The 17,334-nt window shown below is 42.7% G+C and overlaps 1 protein-coding gene across 1 annotated transcript in view; it reads right to left on the bottom strand.

The window, feature by feature from the left end:
- Nucleotides 1-390: 390 nt before the first annotated feature.
- The window catches only part of C8b (complement C8 beta chain), a 33,327-nt gene continuing 16,383 nt past the window's right edge, over nt 391-17,334 (bottom strand). Inside the window, exons 7-12 of the mRNA XM_090334747.1 lie at nt 14,177-14,417; nt 12,330-12,458; nt 10,894-11,057; nt 4,223-4,376; nt 2,566-2,634; nt 391-765 (exon numbers count right to left, since the gene is read on the bottom strand). Of these exons, the coding sequence (XP_090190873.1) occupies nt 614-765; nt 2,566-2,634; nt 4,223-4,376; nt 10,894-11,057; nt 12,330-12,458; nt 14,177-14,417 (909 nt within the window). The 3' untranslated portion in view covers nt 391-613. The remainder of the gene's footprint in view (nt 766-2,565; nt 2,635-4,222; nt 4,377-10,893; nt 11,058-12,329; nt 12,459-14,176; nt 14,418-17,334) is intronic.

Raw genomic sequence — 17,334 nt, 5'->3', positions numbered from 1 at the left:
AAAATATTGAAAGGAATGACATTGATCAGGATATATTGTATTCAGGGATGGGAGTTTGGCCTACTGGTAGAGTGCTTGCCTAGCATGCACAAAGGCCTGGGTTCAATTCCTCGGTACCACATACATACAAAAAAGCCGGAGTGGTGCTGAGGCTCAAGTGGTAGAGCTCTAGCCTTGAGAAAGTCCAAGGACAGTGCTCAGGCCTTGAGCTCAAGCCCAGGACTGGCAAAAAAAAAAAAGATATATTGTATTCATGTGTTGTTAAAGGGCAACGCCTTTGTACAATGACTTAAAGATAATAAAAATAAAGAAGAAAGACAGCCAGGATCTCCCCAAAACCCCCACCCCCTCAAAACTGTAGAGTAGGAAAAGTAAAGTTCACAGTGATGCTTTACCTTGTAAGGCATTGAAGAGTTTTGTTTAACCAACTATTTATTCAAACAAATGCATAGTTCAGCAAATGAACATCTCTACACATGTGAATGCACTGCCTCCTGCCTCAGGTAGTCCCGGATGGGAGCTGCTGCATGGAGATCAGGCCTGAGTGGGTAAGTCCAGAGCCCATGCCATGTGAAACCCACAGCTGGGTCACGTGCTCCAAGTGTTCCCACCTTTAACAGTCCAGCATCTCTGATGCAGGACCTGAGCAGGAGCTGCCCTCATTTTGAGGAGATGGATTATTGCACTCTCTTTGTCTTGTTTTACGTCCTCCAGAGCATGGAGTCCAATCAGACCAGCAATTCCACTGTCCATCGATGGGGACATCTATGAAAAAGAGGGTCAACAAACATGAATTGGCTCTTATAATCTTGTGCTCTATGGAGTTGAGTGGTAGAATAATTCAAGAGACCTTATTTTGATGGCTATTGTATTTTCCACACTGCCTTCTATCCCCTGACATTTTCCCAAGCTGTTTTCCTTGTCTAGTAGACTTTTTCATCCCTATTTTACTAGTCAAGCCTCTTTTTTTATGCATCCTGGGGCTTGAACTCTGGGCCTAGGTGCTGTCCCCGAGCTCTTCAGCTCAAGGCTACCACTCTACCTCTTGAGCCACAGCCCCACTTATGATTTTCTAGTGGTTAACTGGAAATGAGTCTCACAGACTTTAGTGTCTCCACTGGCTTTGAACTGCAATACTCAGATCTCAGACTCCTGAGTAGCTAGAATTAAAGGCATGAGCCACAGCACCTGGCTAAGTCAAGCCTCTTAACCTTCCAGATCTCCCATAACTGTAACCCCTCTATACATCACCACAATAAAATACAATTTTTTTTAAAAAAGTATATTTCCATGAAGAAACCTTGCTTGATCTGTTATTTCCAAATCTTAAGCCCTTAGAGTTTTAGCAAGCCTTTGCTACTACTGAAATTTTAAAATGCATTTGAGGTGGGCCAGGAGCATGGCTTAATGGTAGAGTACTTGCTTTGCAAACATGAAGCCATGTTTGAGGCCCCCATACCACATACACCGAAAAGTGGAAGTGATGCCGTGGCTCAAAAGGTAGAGCACTAGCCTTGAGAGAGCTCAACGACAGTGCCCAGGCCCTGAGTTCAAGCCCCAGGATTGGCTGGCTAAATAAATAAACAAATAAATGCATTTGTGGGATTGTGAATTTCCCTTTTACAATGTTACATCGGTGATGACAGAGACTCAATCTCAGATCTCAGCTCCTGGACTGGTACATAGAGGCCATCAGTGAACACATATTTCCTGGGTAGATGAATGCTTTCCAGCTTAGATACTCCCCAAGTATAGAATCCTGTGTGGTATTCACAAAATAAAATAGCTGGAGTGTGTATTTTCCATATATTCACTGGCTAATCACTGTTTAGGGCCTGGTTGAGGGGCAGAAGGAGAGAGATACAAACAGCTGCAGGCATTTCAGTGGGAAGGTAGAAACACAGGCTAGCATTCAGATGAAAGATTGTGTAGTCAGACCCACTGGTCTGATTCTGGGTTCCTGGAGTCAATCCTGTGGCCAGGAAAGCCCTAATGGACCCTTTTTCGTTATGTAGAAGGGAATATCAAGAGATTCCACTCCATGGAGTTGTTGCAAAGGATAAAGAATTTAACATATCTAAAATACAGAGCAATAATGTCCCCTAAAGAAAAATAAATCAGTCTTTTTTTTTTCTATTGCAATGTATCTGGTATCACTTATGTGCTTTATTTTTCTCTTTATGAAGTCAAGCTAAGCCTGTGAGGTGATTAATGAGAAGATCTTCACAGATGCAGAAGCTGAAGTACAACAAAGGAGAAGCATCTTGCTTACAGCCATGGTTATTAAATAATGGAGGTGAAATTAGAACCTAGAACTCACCAAGGTGGCTGGAATATAGTCAACTGCCCCGTAAATCAATATTCTTCTCATTTCAGGTGCTATAGCATTTTGCTGTTGCTGTTTGTCTGTTTTCCTTTGAGACAAATTCTCACTATGTAAACCAGACTGTCCTATAATTCACGAATCTTCTGCCTCGGTCTCTCTCCTGTGCAACATCTATCTGGCAAATATCATGTAACCCTTCTATTAATTACAATAATAAATATATGAAAAAAAACCTCTACCATTTCGAGAAGTGAGTTCACAGGCCAGGCCTTGGAATCCAACAAGGCAGATGCAATCACAGCGGGATCCTGAGGACACCAGACAGAAAGAGTATAAAATAAGGATGTAGAGAGCAGGTCCCAGAGCTCAGGCCTCATTCCAGCATTGCTATTAGGTTTAAACAGGGACAAAAGGTTTGTTGTAACTACATTCCATCCCCCAAACACCTGCTCCTTTCTTGAGGATCCTTGGCTTATTTAAATGAGAGTGTTATTTTTGGTTTGGTTTTGTTTGTCATTAAGGGGAATTATGGGGAACTTCTAAGGAACACTAGTTCTTGGCTGACACTTGACCCCATGTATAAGCTCTCAGGATGAGGTTCTATTTAGCAGTTATTGAGAACAATTATCATTCTCCACAAGTAACTGTCCATCTTGGCTTGAAAACCTCTAGAGGTGGAGAACTCATAGTTTTACATCTTACCTTGCCTTTGGCTAGCTCAAAGCCTTAGGGAGCCATTCCCTATGTTAATTTACAATTTCTCCCACCATCACCTAGTATCTCTTCTACAAGATTGTCAGTCAGGAGCTACCAGCATGGCCTAGTGGTAGAGTGCTCACCTAGCATGCATGAAGCCCTGGGTTCGATTCCTCGGTACCACATGCACAGAAAAAAGCCAGAAGTAGTGCTGTGGCTCAAGTGGTAAAGTGTAAGCCTTGAGAAAGCCCAAGGGCAGTGTCCAGTTCCTGAATTCTAGCTCCAGGAGTGGCAAAGAAAGATCGTCAGTCAATGGTCAGATCCCTGAACATGTGCCCCTGGCACATGTATTTTCCCTGGTCACATCATACAGCCTCAGGTGGACACTGCTTTTAGGTCTACATTATTATTATTATTATTATTATTATTATTATTATTATTATTATTATTTGCAATACAAGAGAGATTTTGGCCACCCTAGATGGAAACCTTGTGCTCACCTGTTGTTGATCATACTTTCTATGGATTGATCCTTACATAGGGGGGCCCTGAAGTGGTAGAGGAATCTCAGTATCTTACCCCTCTCTTCCTGTCTGCTTTGCCCATGTTCAGTCTGAGAAACTAGACAATTTTTCTCAGTGCCACTGGCGCCACTGGAATCTCAGTCTCTGAGAACATGCTTTCTCTTGTGAATGCTTCTTCAGTGCTTCTTGCTCCTGCGTAGTCTGTGTTCTATATCCAGCTTGCTCTCTGGGTTTAGAGGACTCACTATTGCAAGAGGCATCTGATGTGCAGAATGCAATGCTTGACAAAATTCTTCCTCAGTGTCTTGCTAGCCTAACATCATGACCCAGATATGGCCCTTGAAGTTAATCAATCATGGCCCACCCTACTGCCACCTACAGATCTCAATGCGTATTGACCAGGACCTATGTAAAGAGAATTTTCCTCACTCTGTCCTTTTCTTTATCTAGGAGACATTCTCTGAGTCTATCCCCCATTCTGGTGGCAGACCACATCCTCTTGGCCTCTTCCAGATTTCAGCTAGATTCAGTTGTCACCTTCTGTATCCCTTGGGGCTGGGGCAGGTGGTTCCTGATAGCAACCTGCTACATTCTGACTTTCTGGCAAACAAATGTGAGTGAACACTTGGACCAGAGCCAGCACTCTCTGGTGATGGCTTTTATAAGGGACTAGGACCTTTCAGGACAGGGACTCCATTGTTTTGGCAGGCGGCACAGCGGCAGGAGCTGACTTCTCTCTGGAACTCCTCCAGAGCCTGCTTCATGTTCTTCCGCACAGTGCTGGAATAGGCAAAATCGGTGGCTGTCACCAGTTCATATAGAGGCTCTGCCTGCAAGGGAAAAGGGGCATGTCTTTCAAGAGAGATTATTCATCAGCCAGATGCCTAAAGCAAGGTTACACAGGGATGGACAGAGGTTAGAGAGTGGAGGATACCTGTGCAACTAATGTAACGCCATTAGCCCATGGGTGAATGTTCCCTCCCCTCTGTCTCTACAACACACAATTCACTCATTAACTTCAGGTTAACAAATACTGAATACCCATGAAGTGCTAGGCATAAAATGCAAAGAATGAGCAATACAAAAACCTTGCCTTTAAGGGACTCAGAAATTAAAGACAGAGACAAATAGGTGATAACACACAGCTTCTAGTGGGAGTTAGGATTCTCAACTCTAGGAAGGTGTGAGAATGGTTTGCACTTTGAATTTCGACCATTTCCCATATCAGGGATATGCCAGATGATGTTCCCATGAAATGCTGGGCCGTGAGGACAGAGGTATGGAAGGCAGTTTCCATTCAGCTCTGTGACAAGGAGAAACCACCTGTCATCTAAGGGTATCAAACATGGTTTTAACTTTTGATAGTTCCTATACTAAGGGGTTCCTCAGAGCAAAGCTAGTCAAGGTGCCTCTGTGTAATGTGATAGTGACGCACCAACAGGAAACAGATGGGAAGGACAGAGGAGAGGATAGTTAATCTGTCTGGTGAGACAAGGAGGTGATTTAGTTTTAGGGTGTTTTTTGCCAGTCATGGGGCTTGAACTCAGGGCCTGAGCACTGTCCTTGGACTTTTCTCAAGGCTAGAGCTCTGCCACTTGAGTCACAGCACCATTTCCAGCTTTTCTCTATATATGTGGTAGCGAGGAATCGAACTTGGGTCTTTGTGCATAGTAGGCAAGCACTCCACCACTAGGCCAAACTCCTGGCCCCGTTTTAGGGATTTTTTTTAGCAGCTCTTCAAAAGTACTTTAGCATCATTGGCCCCATAGTGTTCTTCTCCAGAATCTATTAGAATTAATCATATCATCCAGTAGTCCCCAACATGAAGTTCTTCCTGAACCAATACTCTTCCCTTGAGATGCTGTGTGGTCTATTAATCCAATATGGCTCTGGTTTGACATTTCTCTGTTGTGGCTATTACCTTTTCCTTAGTGGAGAAGTCTCATTTTTTTCTTTGCCATTTAAAAGCCCTAGAAGCCAGGCCTCAGTGGTTAACTATGGCATTTAACTGTGTGTTGTATCTGTGTCTGTGTCTCTGAGCACAACCCCCAGTTTAAGAATAGAGAATGGAAGATGAAGGGAGCCAGGAAGCCTCAGAAGGGCAACAGCTGCAGCTACAAAGGAAATGGCATGGCTGTTGGGTGCATAGTAGAAGAAACCACGAGGGCAGTGATGAGGCAGTGTGATTGGTGAACATGGTGATCTGTAGACAAACCTGAGCCATGGTAACAAATAGATGGATTCACATGTTCTGTTCCTCTTGGCTCAAACTCCAGAGCCAGGTTCCTGTCCAGGTTTTGTTGGTGATCCTGCCCTAATCCAGCCCTAGAGAGTTTAGGGTCTGTCTAAATGCAGGCAATCATACCTAATAGAAGCCTCCAGTGGGAAGAAAATTGCTTCCATTTCTTAATGCATCTGATGCTGACCTTAGCTCCAGTGGGCAAAGCAAGGCCCCTTGGTGGTCCCATTGTCTCACCAGTTTGTGGTCAATGAATTGATCCACAGGCTGTTTGCAGAACCATCCAGCCTGCTGACCACACACATGGGGAGGGAGAACAGGGGGAGAGGAGCAGGGGCGGGGGAGCGTGCTTTATACCATTGAAGAGCTCCTCCAACAGGTCACCGTGGCTCCTCCAACCTGCCTTTAACCACTGCCATATCTTTCTACCGAGGCATAGAGTCAGCAGCCAGGCCACACACACCCTACGCTCCAGGACCCGCATGGAGTTGTGTAAATAGGACCTATGATAGCCCGAGAAGAAATCATTGATATTCCTTTCAGGTGAAGGGAAGTCTCCTAATTTGGGCCACACAACTCACAAAACAACATTGTCAGGATTTTAACCCAAAGTCTGTAGTTTTCCTATAGCTAGATGATGAATATTGATAGAATGGCTTGATTTTTCCCATTGCCAGTTCTGAAAAGCGGGTAAGCTACAGTGGTACTTAGAAGCAACTCCCTTTATAACTGAAGTTACTATAGCACATATCTGCTGTTTGGTTTTCTTCTTCATTCTCTCTGTCTTCCTCCCTCTCTCCCCTTTTCTCTCCTTTCCTTGTCCTTATTCTTCCATACCTTCCTTTGAATACTTAAACATAAGAAATACCCATACTGGTCATCAGATGTTTTGCTTAACTCCTTCTAATTAATATGCTTTACATATTAATTAACTAAAGGTTGTCTATTTCCATTGACAATTCTTTCTAACAAATTGTATTATTCTTCATATATTAAGGATTTTATTTCTCATAAAGTATTCTCATCATTATGAGCTATCTGTCACTTAATTATACTCATGGTTTTCTTGCTTGAAAGTCAGACTGTTTTGTTGCAGGGAGATCTGTCAGTTCAAACGTCTCATTCCTTTTCAGGCCACCACAGTCTTAGGGCTTCTTTGGTCTGTAGTAACTTGCTTTCAGAAAGACATTGTAGTCATTACTACTGCTTACCACTTTTTTTTTCCGGTCCTGGGGCTTGAACTCAGAACCTGGGCACTGTTCTTGAGTTTTCTTAAGGCTAGCCCTCTAGCACTTAAATCACAGCTTTTTCTGTTTGTGGTACCAAGGGATCAAACCCTGGGACCCTGGGCTTCATGCATGCTAAGGAAGCACTCTACCTCTTAGCCACACTCCCAGCCCCAGTTCCACTTTTTATCCCCTTCTGAAGCCATGGTAAAGTTGCAGGTCATTCAAGGAAGTTTGTCACACAGTAGGACTGCAGCTTACTAAAGGAAAGCTTCGTGAAGCTCATTTTGCAATGCTCATTGCTCTGACCAGAGAGAGGTAAGCAGAAGAGTATCACTTCCAAGCGATGCTTTCAGAACACAGTGAGATGATTTGCTACATTTGATTATTACCTCTGGGGAATAGTCAAGACTTAAGAACAAGAAAGAATTCCTTGTCTGAATTCCTGAGTGATCACATTGCATAGAGAAAACCCTTTTTTTTGCCATACAATGTGATTGAGAAATAAATGTTTTTTAAACTAAGCTAACGATATGTGGGTGTTCTTTCTCTGTAGCAGGACCCAAGCTCTCCTGACCTCTTGTGAGCATCGTTTACTACCAGAGTCCCCCACTCCAGGTCTTCTTCTTTTGCATTGTTTTCCCTCAAGGCTGATATTTTACAACTTGAGCCACATCTCTGCTTCTGGCTTTTGTCAGTAAATTGGAGGTAATGGTCTCATGGATTCTCTCTCTGGGCTGGTTGACCCCTTATAGCTTACCCTCCTGAGTAACTTGGATTACAGGCATGAGCCACAGGTACCAGGCTATTATTATTTTCTGAGACTCCTTTATTATATTGAGTTCTCTTAGGACTGCTTGACTCACTAACCATGCCTCACTAGGCCACAGCCTTTTCTTTAAGACCCAACCGTTGACATTCCATTATGTTTAGGCAATTCATGTCAAAGAGTTCTGAGAGCAGTATAGTTTTCAATCTCATGGGATATGGTTATTCCCACAAGTATACCATTTCACAAGTATGTACTGTAATCTTAGTTTTGCTTCTCAGTCCTTCCACCTAGTTTCTCATTAGCTGTTTATTTTGTATCATCAGCTTGGGGAAGTGTCTCCAATTATGCACTTGATGAATGTGTTTTCACATTTAATCCTGCCTTTTACTTGGAAAGAAGTCTTTGTGTTTCAGACTTCTACCTCTGTACTCTATCCATCATATTTCTGTCCTGTCATTGTTTTAATCTCTTTGTCTTTTGTATCTACATTAGAGGAACATTTTTATAGCACCTTCCACATCACTGACTCAATTTTCTGTGGTGTCAATTCTGTTCTTTATAGTTTCCAGTGTGAGTTTTAATTCTGCTATTGTGCTTTTAGATCCTGGAATTCAGCCATTTTCATCTGATCAGTGTCCAAACATCTCTGCTTCTATTTTTCATTTCATAAATCCGCATTCTCTTTTATTTTATTCTAGTCACAAAGCAAAGACATTATAAAATTTTACTTTTATTTTATAGACATGTGCTCATTTTCTGCATCCTGAACATGATTTCCCTCTTTTGTGTTCAAAACTCTATCTGTCCATAATTGTTTCTAATTTGTCTTTGCACAAAGAGCCACCATCCTGGGTAGGAAGTGAGTTATATAATGTATTCTTCTGGGGCTGGGAGTTTGGCCTAGTGGTTAAAGTGCTTGAAGACCCTGGTTCGATTCCTTGGTACCACATACATAGGGAAAAAAAAGCCGGAAGTGGTGCTGAGGCTCAAGTGGTAGAGCTCTAGCCTTGAGAAAGTCCAAGGACAGTGCTCAGACCCTGAGCTCAAGCCCAGGACTGGCAAAAAAAATAATGTATTGTTCTGTGACCTTTTCCCCTTCCTATGTAGCATCTAGAGAATCATGACTCAGATCTTTATTTTAAAGATTCATCAGTATACTTGGGCATTAACCAATGCTCTTTGTGTTTAGGAATTGCTTGTCTAGTGGGGCTCCAGTGTCCTGAAAAAAATCAACTGTCACTCCAGTCACCTGGTAAGTTGGCTTGATTTATAGCAAGGAATAATTCTGAAATAATGGAAAGCCATCTGTAGTTTTCTCTGACCAGAAAGAGCATCTGACACAGAGAGCACCTGAGTATGTGATTTGCAACTCTGGTGAGAGAGAACTAGAGGTGCCTAGAAACCTTCTCCATTCTTTTCTTACTGATGTGCTCCTGAAAACACTCAGTTCTCCATCACAATCTACATCATGTCACACTTTTGGTCTTGAAGGTCCTGGTGTTCTGGAAGGCACACTCATGCTCCCTGGGTCTCACTGTTTGAAGAAGATCAGATATAATTTCTCGGTATAATGGAACCTATTTTCCTTCAGTTCTCCATTCACTCCCATGCCCAGCTGCATGCCAACTAGTGTCACCATGGCACCAGTCAACACCATATTTCTCTGGAAGTTCCTCCATCTCATGGCTGACTTTATTCCCCTGTGATTGCCAGCAACTGTGCCCTGAGTGTCACTACTGAATAAGAGTGCAGAGGATTTGAATGGCAGCCTTCTTGTTCTGCAGAAACTATGCATTTGACACACAAATAAAAATCCTGTGGAAACTTGTCAGGGTCAGGGTTACAGTCTCTTGTCAAGCTCTAGCCTCTCATCCCTCCTGTCTTGAGTGTAAAGAGGACTGTCAGGGGAGAGGTGGGCCATGGCTAATCAAGGACTGTACAGACACTGGTAAGAGAAGAACAATGTGAGGTATGCTGTGGCACCTTGGAGAAATCCCCATGGAAAGGACCCACCGCTGCTGATGTGTCTGACAGTCCTGTTCTAACAAGCATCCTTTCAGTTTAAGGTTGCAGGGCTTCTCTTGTATAGGTGACAGATGGTTAGGATCATTATTTTCTATTCACACCAAGCCTACGGGAGACTCTAGAGGGCAGGAAAGATGTCAAAGTGGCTTGTCTGGACCTAATAGAGACTCTTGAGCAGCCAGAGATGAATATAACCTTTCTGATCCTTGATTTGTGGTCAGCCATAAAAGAATGTAAGCACACTTAATCTCCAAATCTAGTAGTCATTATCACCATGCTTCTTCCTGTTCCGTAAGACAGAAATGCATGTGTATACCTTATTCTTCATTCTAGCGTCTCCTTCTGTAGGTTGGACATTTGAATATTCAAATAAATAAATGAGTGATTCTCTGATAAGAGAGAAAGAGCAATTCTTTTATAAGGGTAGAACTAGAAGTTAGTTTTTAACTTCCTTTGGCAAGTTGGGGTTCGAGTAAGAAGGATCCAGGGATGTATAAGTAGCATATACTACTGTGGGGGTGGTGTTGGGGATTGCACTTGGGTTTGAACTCAAGGCTTCATAATTCTAGGCCACTGCATTATCAGTGGAGCCATGCCCCCAACCCTTTTGGCTTTAGCTAGCTATTTAGATATCACCTCACAGTTTGGGCTGTGGTCAGCCTCAGACCCACCTACCTCTGTCTCTCAAGTAATTGGAATGGCACGTGTTCACTATTGTGCTCGGCAGCAGAATAAACCAGTTTGTCCTAGATTTATTTTCTGCTGTGATGTTTAAGTCCATCTATATGGATGATTTCCACATTCCATACTGAAGCTCATCACAGGTCCTCAGAAACTGTTCTGTATAGAAGTAGGAGGGGGGCCAGGAAATTGGCCTCGTGGTAAGAGTGTTTGCCTAGCATGCACAAAGACCCAGGTTTCATTCCTTGGTACCACATATATAGAAAAAGCTGAAAGTGGTGCTGTGGCTCAAGTGGTAGAGCTCTAGCCTTGAGAAAGCCAAGGAGAATGCTTAGACCCTGAGTTCAAGCCCCAGGACTGGCAAAAAAAAATAGAAGTAGGAGGGGTGGGGAAGTCTCATGTACCTTAACTTTGAGGATGGCTGGGTTGTACTGGACAGCATCTCCCCACTCCTGCATCAGGTCAGCCGTCGGCAGCTCCTTGTAAGCCAAAGTGGTAATGTGCTCACTCGCCCCTCCTCGTATCAAGACCACCAAGTCCTCTGTCATAGTTTTTCTCTTGTTTCTATCTGGAATGTAGATGAAGAGCTGGAATGTCATTAGTATCAACTATTTTACCCTGGAAATTTTTATTGTAGACCTATCAACAATATTCACCAAGCTTGCCTGAGACATGGGAGGACAAGGCACATGGCTGATTGCGAGGAAGTCATGGCACACTGAGCAAAAGGGAAGCTTGCTGGTCCTATATAACAGCTGCTTGTACAGGACAAGGATGGGAGGGTCATCTTGTGCATCTTTAAGTGGCAGTCATTGATTGGAAAAGTATGTAGAGTGGAGATATACAGTGAATTGATAGGTAGATAGATGACAGAAAGTAGATAGTTAATACATTAATGAGCAGGTGAGATATAGATACACAGAAAGAAAGAAAAAGGAAAGAACAAAGAAAGGAAGAAAAAGAAGGAAAAAGAGAAAGACAAAACAAGAAAGGTAAGAAAAGAAAAAAGAAAGAAAGAAAGAAGAAAGGAAGGAAGGAAGGAAGGAAGGAAGGAAGGAGGGAGGGAGGGAAGGGAAGGGAAGGGAAGGGAAGGGAAGGGAAGGGAAGGGAAGGGAAGGAAGATTAGCTAGATGGGTACATATATAGGTAGCTCTGCCTCTGTGTCCCAGCATCCTACATCTAGCCAAACAGAACAAAATCATTAGGTTATTTTCCATGAAGTTATTAATCTTCAAGTTGTGGTTCATACATTTCTTCTCCTAGCATGCCTTCCCTGATGCTCCTGGATATGACTCTGTCATGGCGCTCTTTCTTTCTTCTCTCTCTCTCTCTCTCTCTCTCTCTCTCTCTCTCTCTCTCTCTCTCTCTCTCTTTTTGTTTGTTTGTTTGTTTTGTTTTGTTTTTTGATGTCAGTCCAGGGTCTGGGCAATGTCACTGAGCTTTTTTGCTTAAAGCTAGTGCTCTACCATCTGAGCCACAGTTCTTCTAGTTTTGGTGGTTAACTGGACTTTCCTGCCTGGGATAGCTTCAAACCCATGATTCTCAGATAACAACCTCCTGAGTAGGTAGGATGAGGGGCATGAGACAGCAATTCCTGACTCATTGACTCTTTTTTTGTTTGTTTTGTATTTTTCTTTTTGGAATAGCTCATGTTTTGGGAGAGTAAGCATATAGTCTCACTCTTTTTTGTATATTCAGTGCATTGTAGGGGTATTTTTATTGGATGCTCTACTATTTTCATTGCAATGCCTTGGAATAGATAACATAGAGAAAGAATGCAATCATGAGTACTAGAAAGAGAAAGACTGTACATGCAGAAAGCACATATTGTGTCTCTCACCCTTAATTTCATTCAGAATGTCCTGGCACATCTTTTCTGACACACCCAGCTTGACATAGACTTCTTTAATGGCACCACCAATCTGAAAATCATGTTTGGCACAGGCCAATATGTTGTCAAAGGAATAATCTGAAGGAAGGAAGAAAACAGATCTGTGACTACAAGATCATTTGCTCTGTTCCCTTCCCTCTGAAGGGCTCTAGAAGTCTAGCCAATCCTTCCTTGGCTGTCACAGGAACTAAAGTCCAAGTAAATTTACCATAATTGGCAGGTAGCCACTGGCAGCAGAGAAGAAACCTCATGGAGACCTATCCCTACTGTTCATGCCAGCATCCACCCGGGACACTTTGGGGATGTTGACTGCCTTCCAAGAGGGAGGAGGAAATAGTTATCCCTTAAGAATCAACTTTTTGTCAGGCTCCTAGATTTTTGATTTAGAATGCGCAATGCCTGCTACAACCTGCCCACCATCTCCAGACATACTCTAATCTTTGATAAGGCAGAAAAGAGTTATTATTAATGAATTGAAGTCATAAATACAAAATATCAGTGATTATATCCAGCAAATAAAAGAGGCCATTTTGATCTATCTTTCCTGCATTTGAGGATCATGTTCCATTTACTTCCCTCTTAGTCCTCCCCAAGGGAACCTCTTCCCTTGGTCCTGCTAGAATTCACATGTGACTTGTGGACACTGTAGTGCTTTGAGGCTTGGACAGGGAGAGAAGAAAAACACTATTAGGACTTCCAGCAATGTCTCTATCAATGAAATCAATTCTACATTCCCCTAGGTTATGTGATCCCAGAGGTCTTTGTGGGAAGTAGCCTTAGGAATCACAGAGGACACTCCTATGAATAAGATTACCCAGATCTTTAGATGGTTGAACTCACATTGACATAAACTCACATTACTCTGTCCCTGTAATCTCTGTGACCTAAATAGAGTAGCTCATGGAACTGAATTGGCAAGCAGAGTTCAATGCTAGAGGACAATTAGAGAAAGTTGGTGTGTGTGTGTGTGTGTGTGTGTGTGTGTGTGTGTGTGTGTGTGTGAAAAAGGTTTAAGAGAGAAAGACTGGGTATATCTCAGAGACTATAGTAATCTGAGACTTTGTTATGGAGAGTCTGTTTTCTGGGCTAGAAGCACTAGCATTAACTCCAGCATTAACTCAGATTTGCTCTTAATTCACATTTACAATAAACTTTAAATGTAAAGCACTAGTCACAAGGTAAGGCTATGGTAATAACAAAAAATGGAAAGCATAATCTGGAGGTTGAGCTGATGGAACTTGCTAACACATTGGAAGGAAAGAAAAATAATTGAGGTTGACCCCTTCGTGTTTGTTTTGAGCCACCGGTTGGATGGTGGAACTCTTTCAAGATGTGTATGACCATAAAAGAAACGAATCTGGAAAAGGAAATGAAAAGTTCTCTTTAGGAGCATGTCCTGTCTACAATATTGGTTAAAATAGGAAAATGCAGATATTAAGGAAGCATTTCAGATTCAGGATGGTTAAATAAGTTAGAAATGATTGGAATGTTGGTATTTAAAGCCACAGATAGGGTAGGATTAGAAAGAGTAGATGTAGAAAAAAGAGGATAACCCAGATAGAAGGTTAACCTGGGGAAACTGACATTAACAAGCCAGAAGGAGGGAAGAATCCAAGAGGAAGGGAAGAAGGAGGAGTCATCTGCTAATATAACTGTGAAGTTGTAGCCAAGTTGACAGAAGGAAAGCTAAAAACACAACTATGTCTTTTTCCCCAACTCTTGCGCAAGACTCTGCTCATCAATCCATCCCTTCTGGGTGCCCCATCAGGAAAGCTATAATCTCTTTGCCAAGGCACCTGCTTTCTCCATGACCTCTTTGTTCATAATGAGTGTATACTCATAAATGCCCCCAAGCACGGCTTCGGTGATGTAGTGGGTCCCAAAGTCTCGGAGGAGATCTCTGTATTCCCCATAGCTGTACTCCAGGGGCAGCTGCTTGACTCTCTGAAGGAACTCGTAATGGAGCATGAGGCTTCTGGGTTTCAGCTTGTAATGTGCTACTTCAAGGTCAGAGCGCGCATGCAGAAACTTGCTTTTCTAAATGAAATACCAACATGGGAAAACCAGACCTTTAAAGTTAGGAATCTGAAAGGAGAAGGTGAACTTTACAAATACCACCCCATTTTCTTGGCCAAGGGTCATAATTCTTATAATCCCTTTAGGATATCTGAGGGTAGATGCCCTCTTTGACCAGGTTTCAATTCTCATAAATCTTCCAACATCCCTTTTGGTTTGGAAGAGCTTGCTCTGAATTCACATACCAAGGTAAGAACAAATAAGGACAGGGAAGAGAGACTGAACTGGGCACACAGTGTACACAGGACCACTTGGAAGAGAACAGGATTTGCTACCCTGTAAAATACAACCTGTTTGTTCATGTCTTTCATAGCCTTTACAATGAAATCAACTCTTGCTTTGACATATGACCTTCCCAATCTGTCATCCCAGTAACTCTGACTTCAGCTCCGATACTTCAATAAAGTCTTCCTCTCCATAGGTTGTCTTTCCCATCAGCCACCCTGGAATTCAGTATCCAGCCAACTTTGCACTGCTCCTTCAAACCTTGAGTTTCTCTTTAAAAATGCTCCTTCCATCTGAAAAGTTCTTCCTTCCATTTTCTGTTATCCCCAGCTCTTAGCTAATCGACCCTGCTTGGCCTAGTCACCTGAGATAGTATTTTTCTTCATTCATATTTCCTTTAGGCATGTGGTGCGGTGGCATTGCAATCAGTACGAACAACTGAAAACAGTTCTGCTTACCTGTGCATCTTTATTACCAGACCGTGAACTTGAAGGCAAGAACAACTTATTAGATGTTTTAAATAACTAGGGAAGAAAAGTTTAGAGATAGTGAACATGAAGAAAGGTTGTTTAAAGAGTCAGAAAGGGGGGCCGGGAGTTTGGCCTAGTGGTAGAGTGCTTGCCTAGCATGCATGAAGACCCAGGTTCGATTCCTCGGTACCCCACATACATAGCAAAAAGCCGGAAATGGTGCTGAGGCTCAAGTGGTAGAGTGCTAGCCTTGAGAAAGTCCAAGAACAGTGCTCAAGCCCTGAGCTCAAGCCCAGGACTGGCAAAAAAAAAAAAGGAGTCGCGGGCCGGGAGTTTGGCCTAGTGGTTAAAGTGCTTGCCTAGCGTGCATGAAGACCCGGGTTCAATTCCTTGGTACCACATACATAGAAAAAAGCCGGAAGTGGTGCTGAGGCTCAAGTGGTAGAGCTCTAGCCTTGAGATAATCCAAGGACAGTGCTCAGGCCCTGAGCTCAAGCCCAGGACTGGCAAAAAAAAAAAAAAAAAAGAGTCAGAAAAGCAGACCAGGAATTTGGCCTAGTGGTAAGAGTGTTTGCCTACCATGCATGAAGACCCAGGAAGTTCGATCCAGAAAAAAAGCTAGAAATGGTGCTATGGCTCAAGTGGTAGAGACTTAGCCTTGAGAAAGCCCAAGGACAAAGCTCAGGCCCTGAATTCAAGCCCTAAAATTGGCAAAAAAAAAAAAAGATATACAAAGGCTAATTTGATTTCATCATTTTGCTTTATATATCTGTACCAAATTATCACACTGCCCCCCCCAAAAAATGTGAGCAATTTTAAAAGTTGTAAAGTTTGAATGGAAGGAGAGAATCAGGTGACATTTGTCTTTAGGTCCCAGTTCTAGTGTAAGTCAAATGTAATGTTAGAATCATTTAGCTGGCAATTTAAAACAATAAGGTAAGGTAGTATGTGGGGAAACGTTGAGGAAGTTTCTTTCTCCTACCAAAGTAAGTTTCTTTCCATTAGTCCTAGCTTCCTTGCTGCAGTAGTTCAGTCTTGGCCACTTACAAAGTGCTAGTCTTATCTAATGATGATGGAAACAACTTGCCCCCAAGGACCTGACAGAGTAGAAGATGGGGTGAGAGAATCAAAAATCATTACAGGCTAATTAATGCAGACTACTCTTTTCCTGCTGCCTAGTACTTTGGCATTAAGGGCCTTTCTGAGACACCTACCATTTCTTTGTACTCATATGACTCATCGTAGACTTTAAATTTGATTTCTTCTGTATCTGATTCTGATTAATGTTCTATTGCTTCATTCCAGCAATGAAAACTCTTAGTGGCTAGAAAATAAAATGTAACTTTTTTCACTCTAGAATTCAAGGTTTGTGGATCTGCCCTTCAAATGCTTCTGTGCTTCCAAGCTCAGTTGCTCCTCTTCTACCAGTCATGGACTTTGACCTCTACCCTCTGGGAGGTAGGGAGCTGATGACCTGATTACATTTGTATTATACATGCATCTCTCTGGAAGTACATGTAACTGAAGGCAAAGTTGAGTGCCAGGGAGACCATTCGGTAGGGCATATCAATAGATAAATGGACCCGGAATAATAAGATAGAAATTAGGGTTAAAAGAGAGAGAAAGAGCACGCCAAGCGCTGGTGGCTCACACCTGTAATCCTAGCTGCTCAGGAAGCTGAGATCTTGGTTCAAAGCCAGACTGGCCAGGAAACTCCATGATCATCACCAATTAATCACAAAAGAAAGCTGGAAGTGGTGCAGTGGTTCAAGTGGTAGAGCACTAGCCTTGACCCAAAGGAGCCCAGGGATAGTGCCTAGGCTAAGTTCAAGCCTCAAGACTGGAGAGAGAGGTGAAGGAGAGAGAGAGAGAGAGAGAGAGAGAGAGAGAGAGAGAGAGAGAGAGAGAGAGAGAGAGAGAGAGAGAGAGAGAGAGAGAGAGAGACAGACAGACAGACGACAGACAGACAGACAGACAGACAGACAGACAGGGAGACAGAGAGAGACAGAGAGAGACAGAGAGAGACAGAGACAGAGGCAGAGAAAACACCAAATAGGATTTTGCAGTTCTTAGACTGGAAAAGCTAAAGGAGGAAGGATGATCTCAATATAGATTGAACATTTAGGAGGAAGAAATGGTTTTGGGGTACAGGCAAGGCATCTAGGTGGGGTATTGAGAAAAGT

This window comes from Megascapheus bottae, chromosome 6 (genome assembly GCF_031878675.1).
Source record: "Megascapheus bottae isolate mThoBot1 chromosome 6, mThoBot2.hap1, whole genome shotgun sequence".
Taxonomy (NCBI): Eukaryota; Metazoa; Chordata; class Mammalia; order Rodentia; family Geomyidae; genus Megascapheus; species Megascapheus bottae.
Note: the sequence above shows the minus strand (reverse complement) of the source record. Positions and strands in the feature narration are given on the sequence as shown.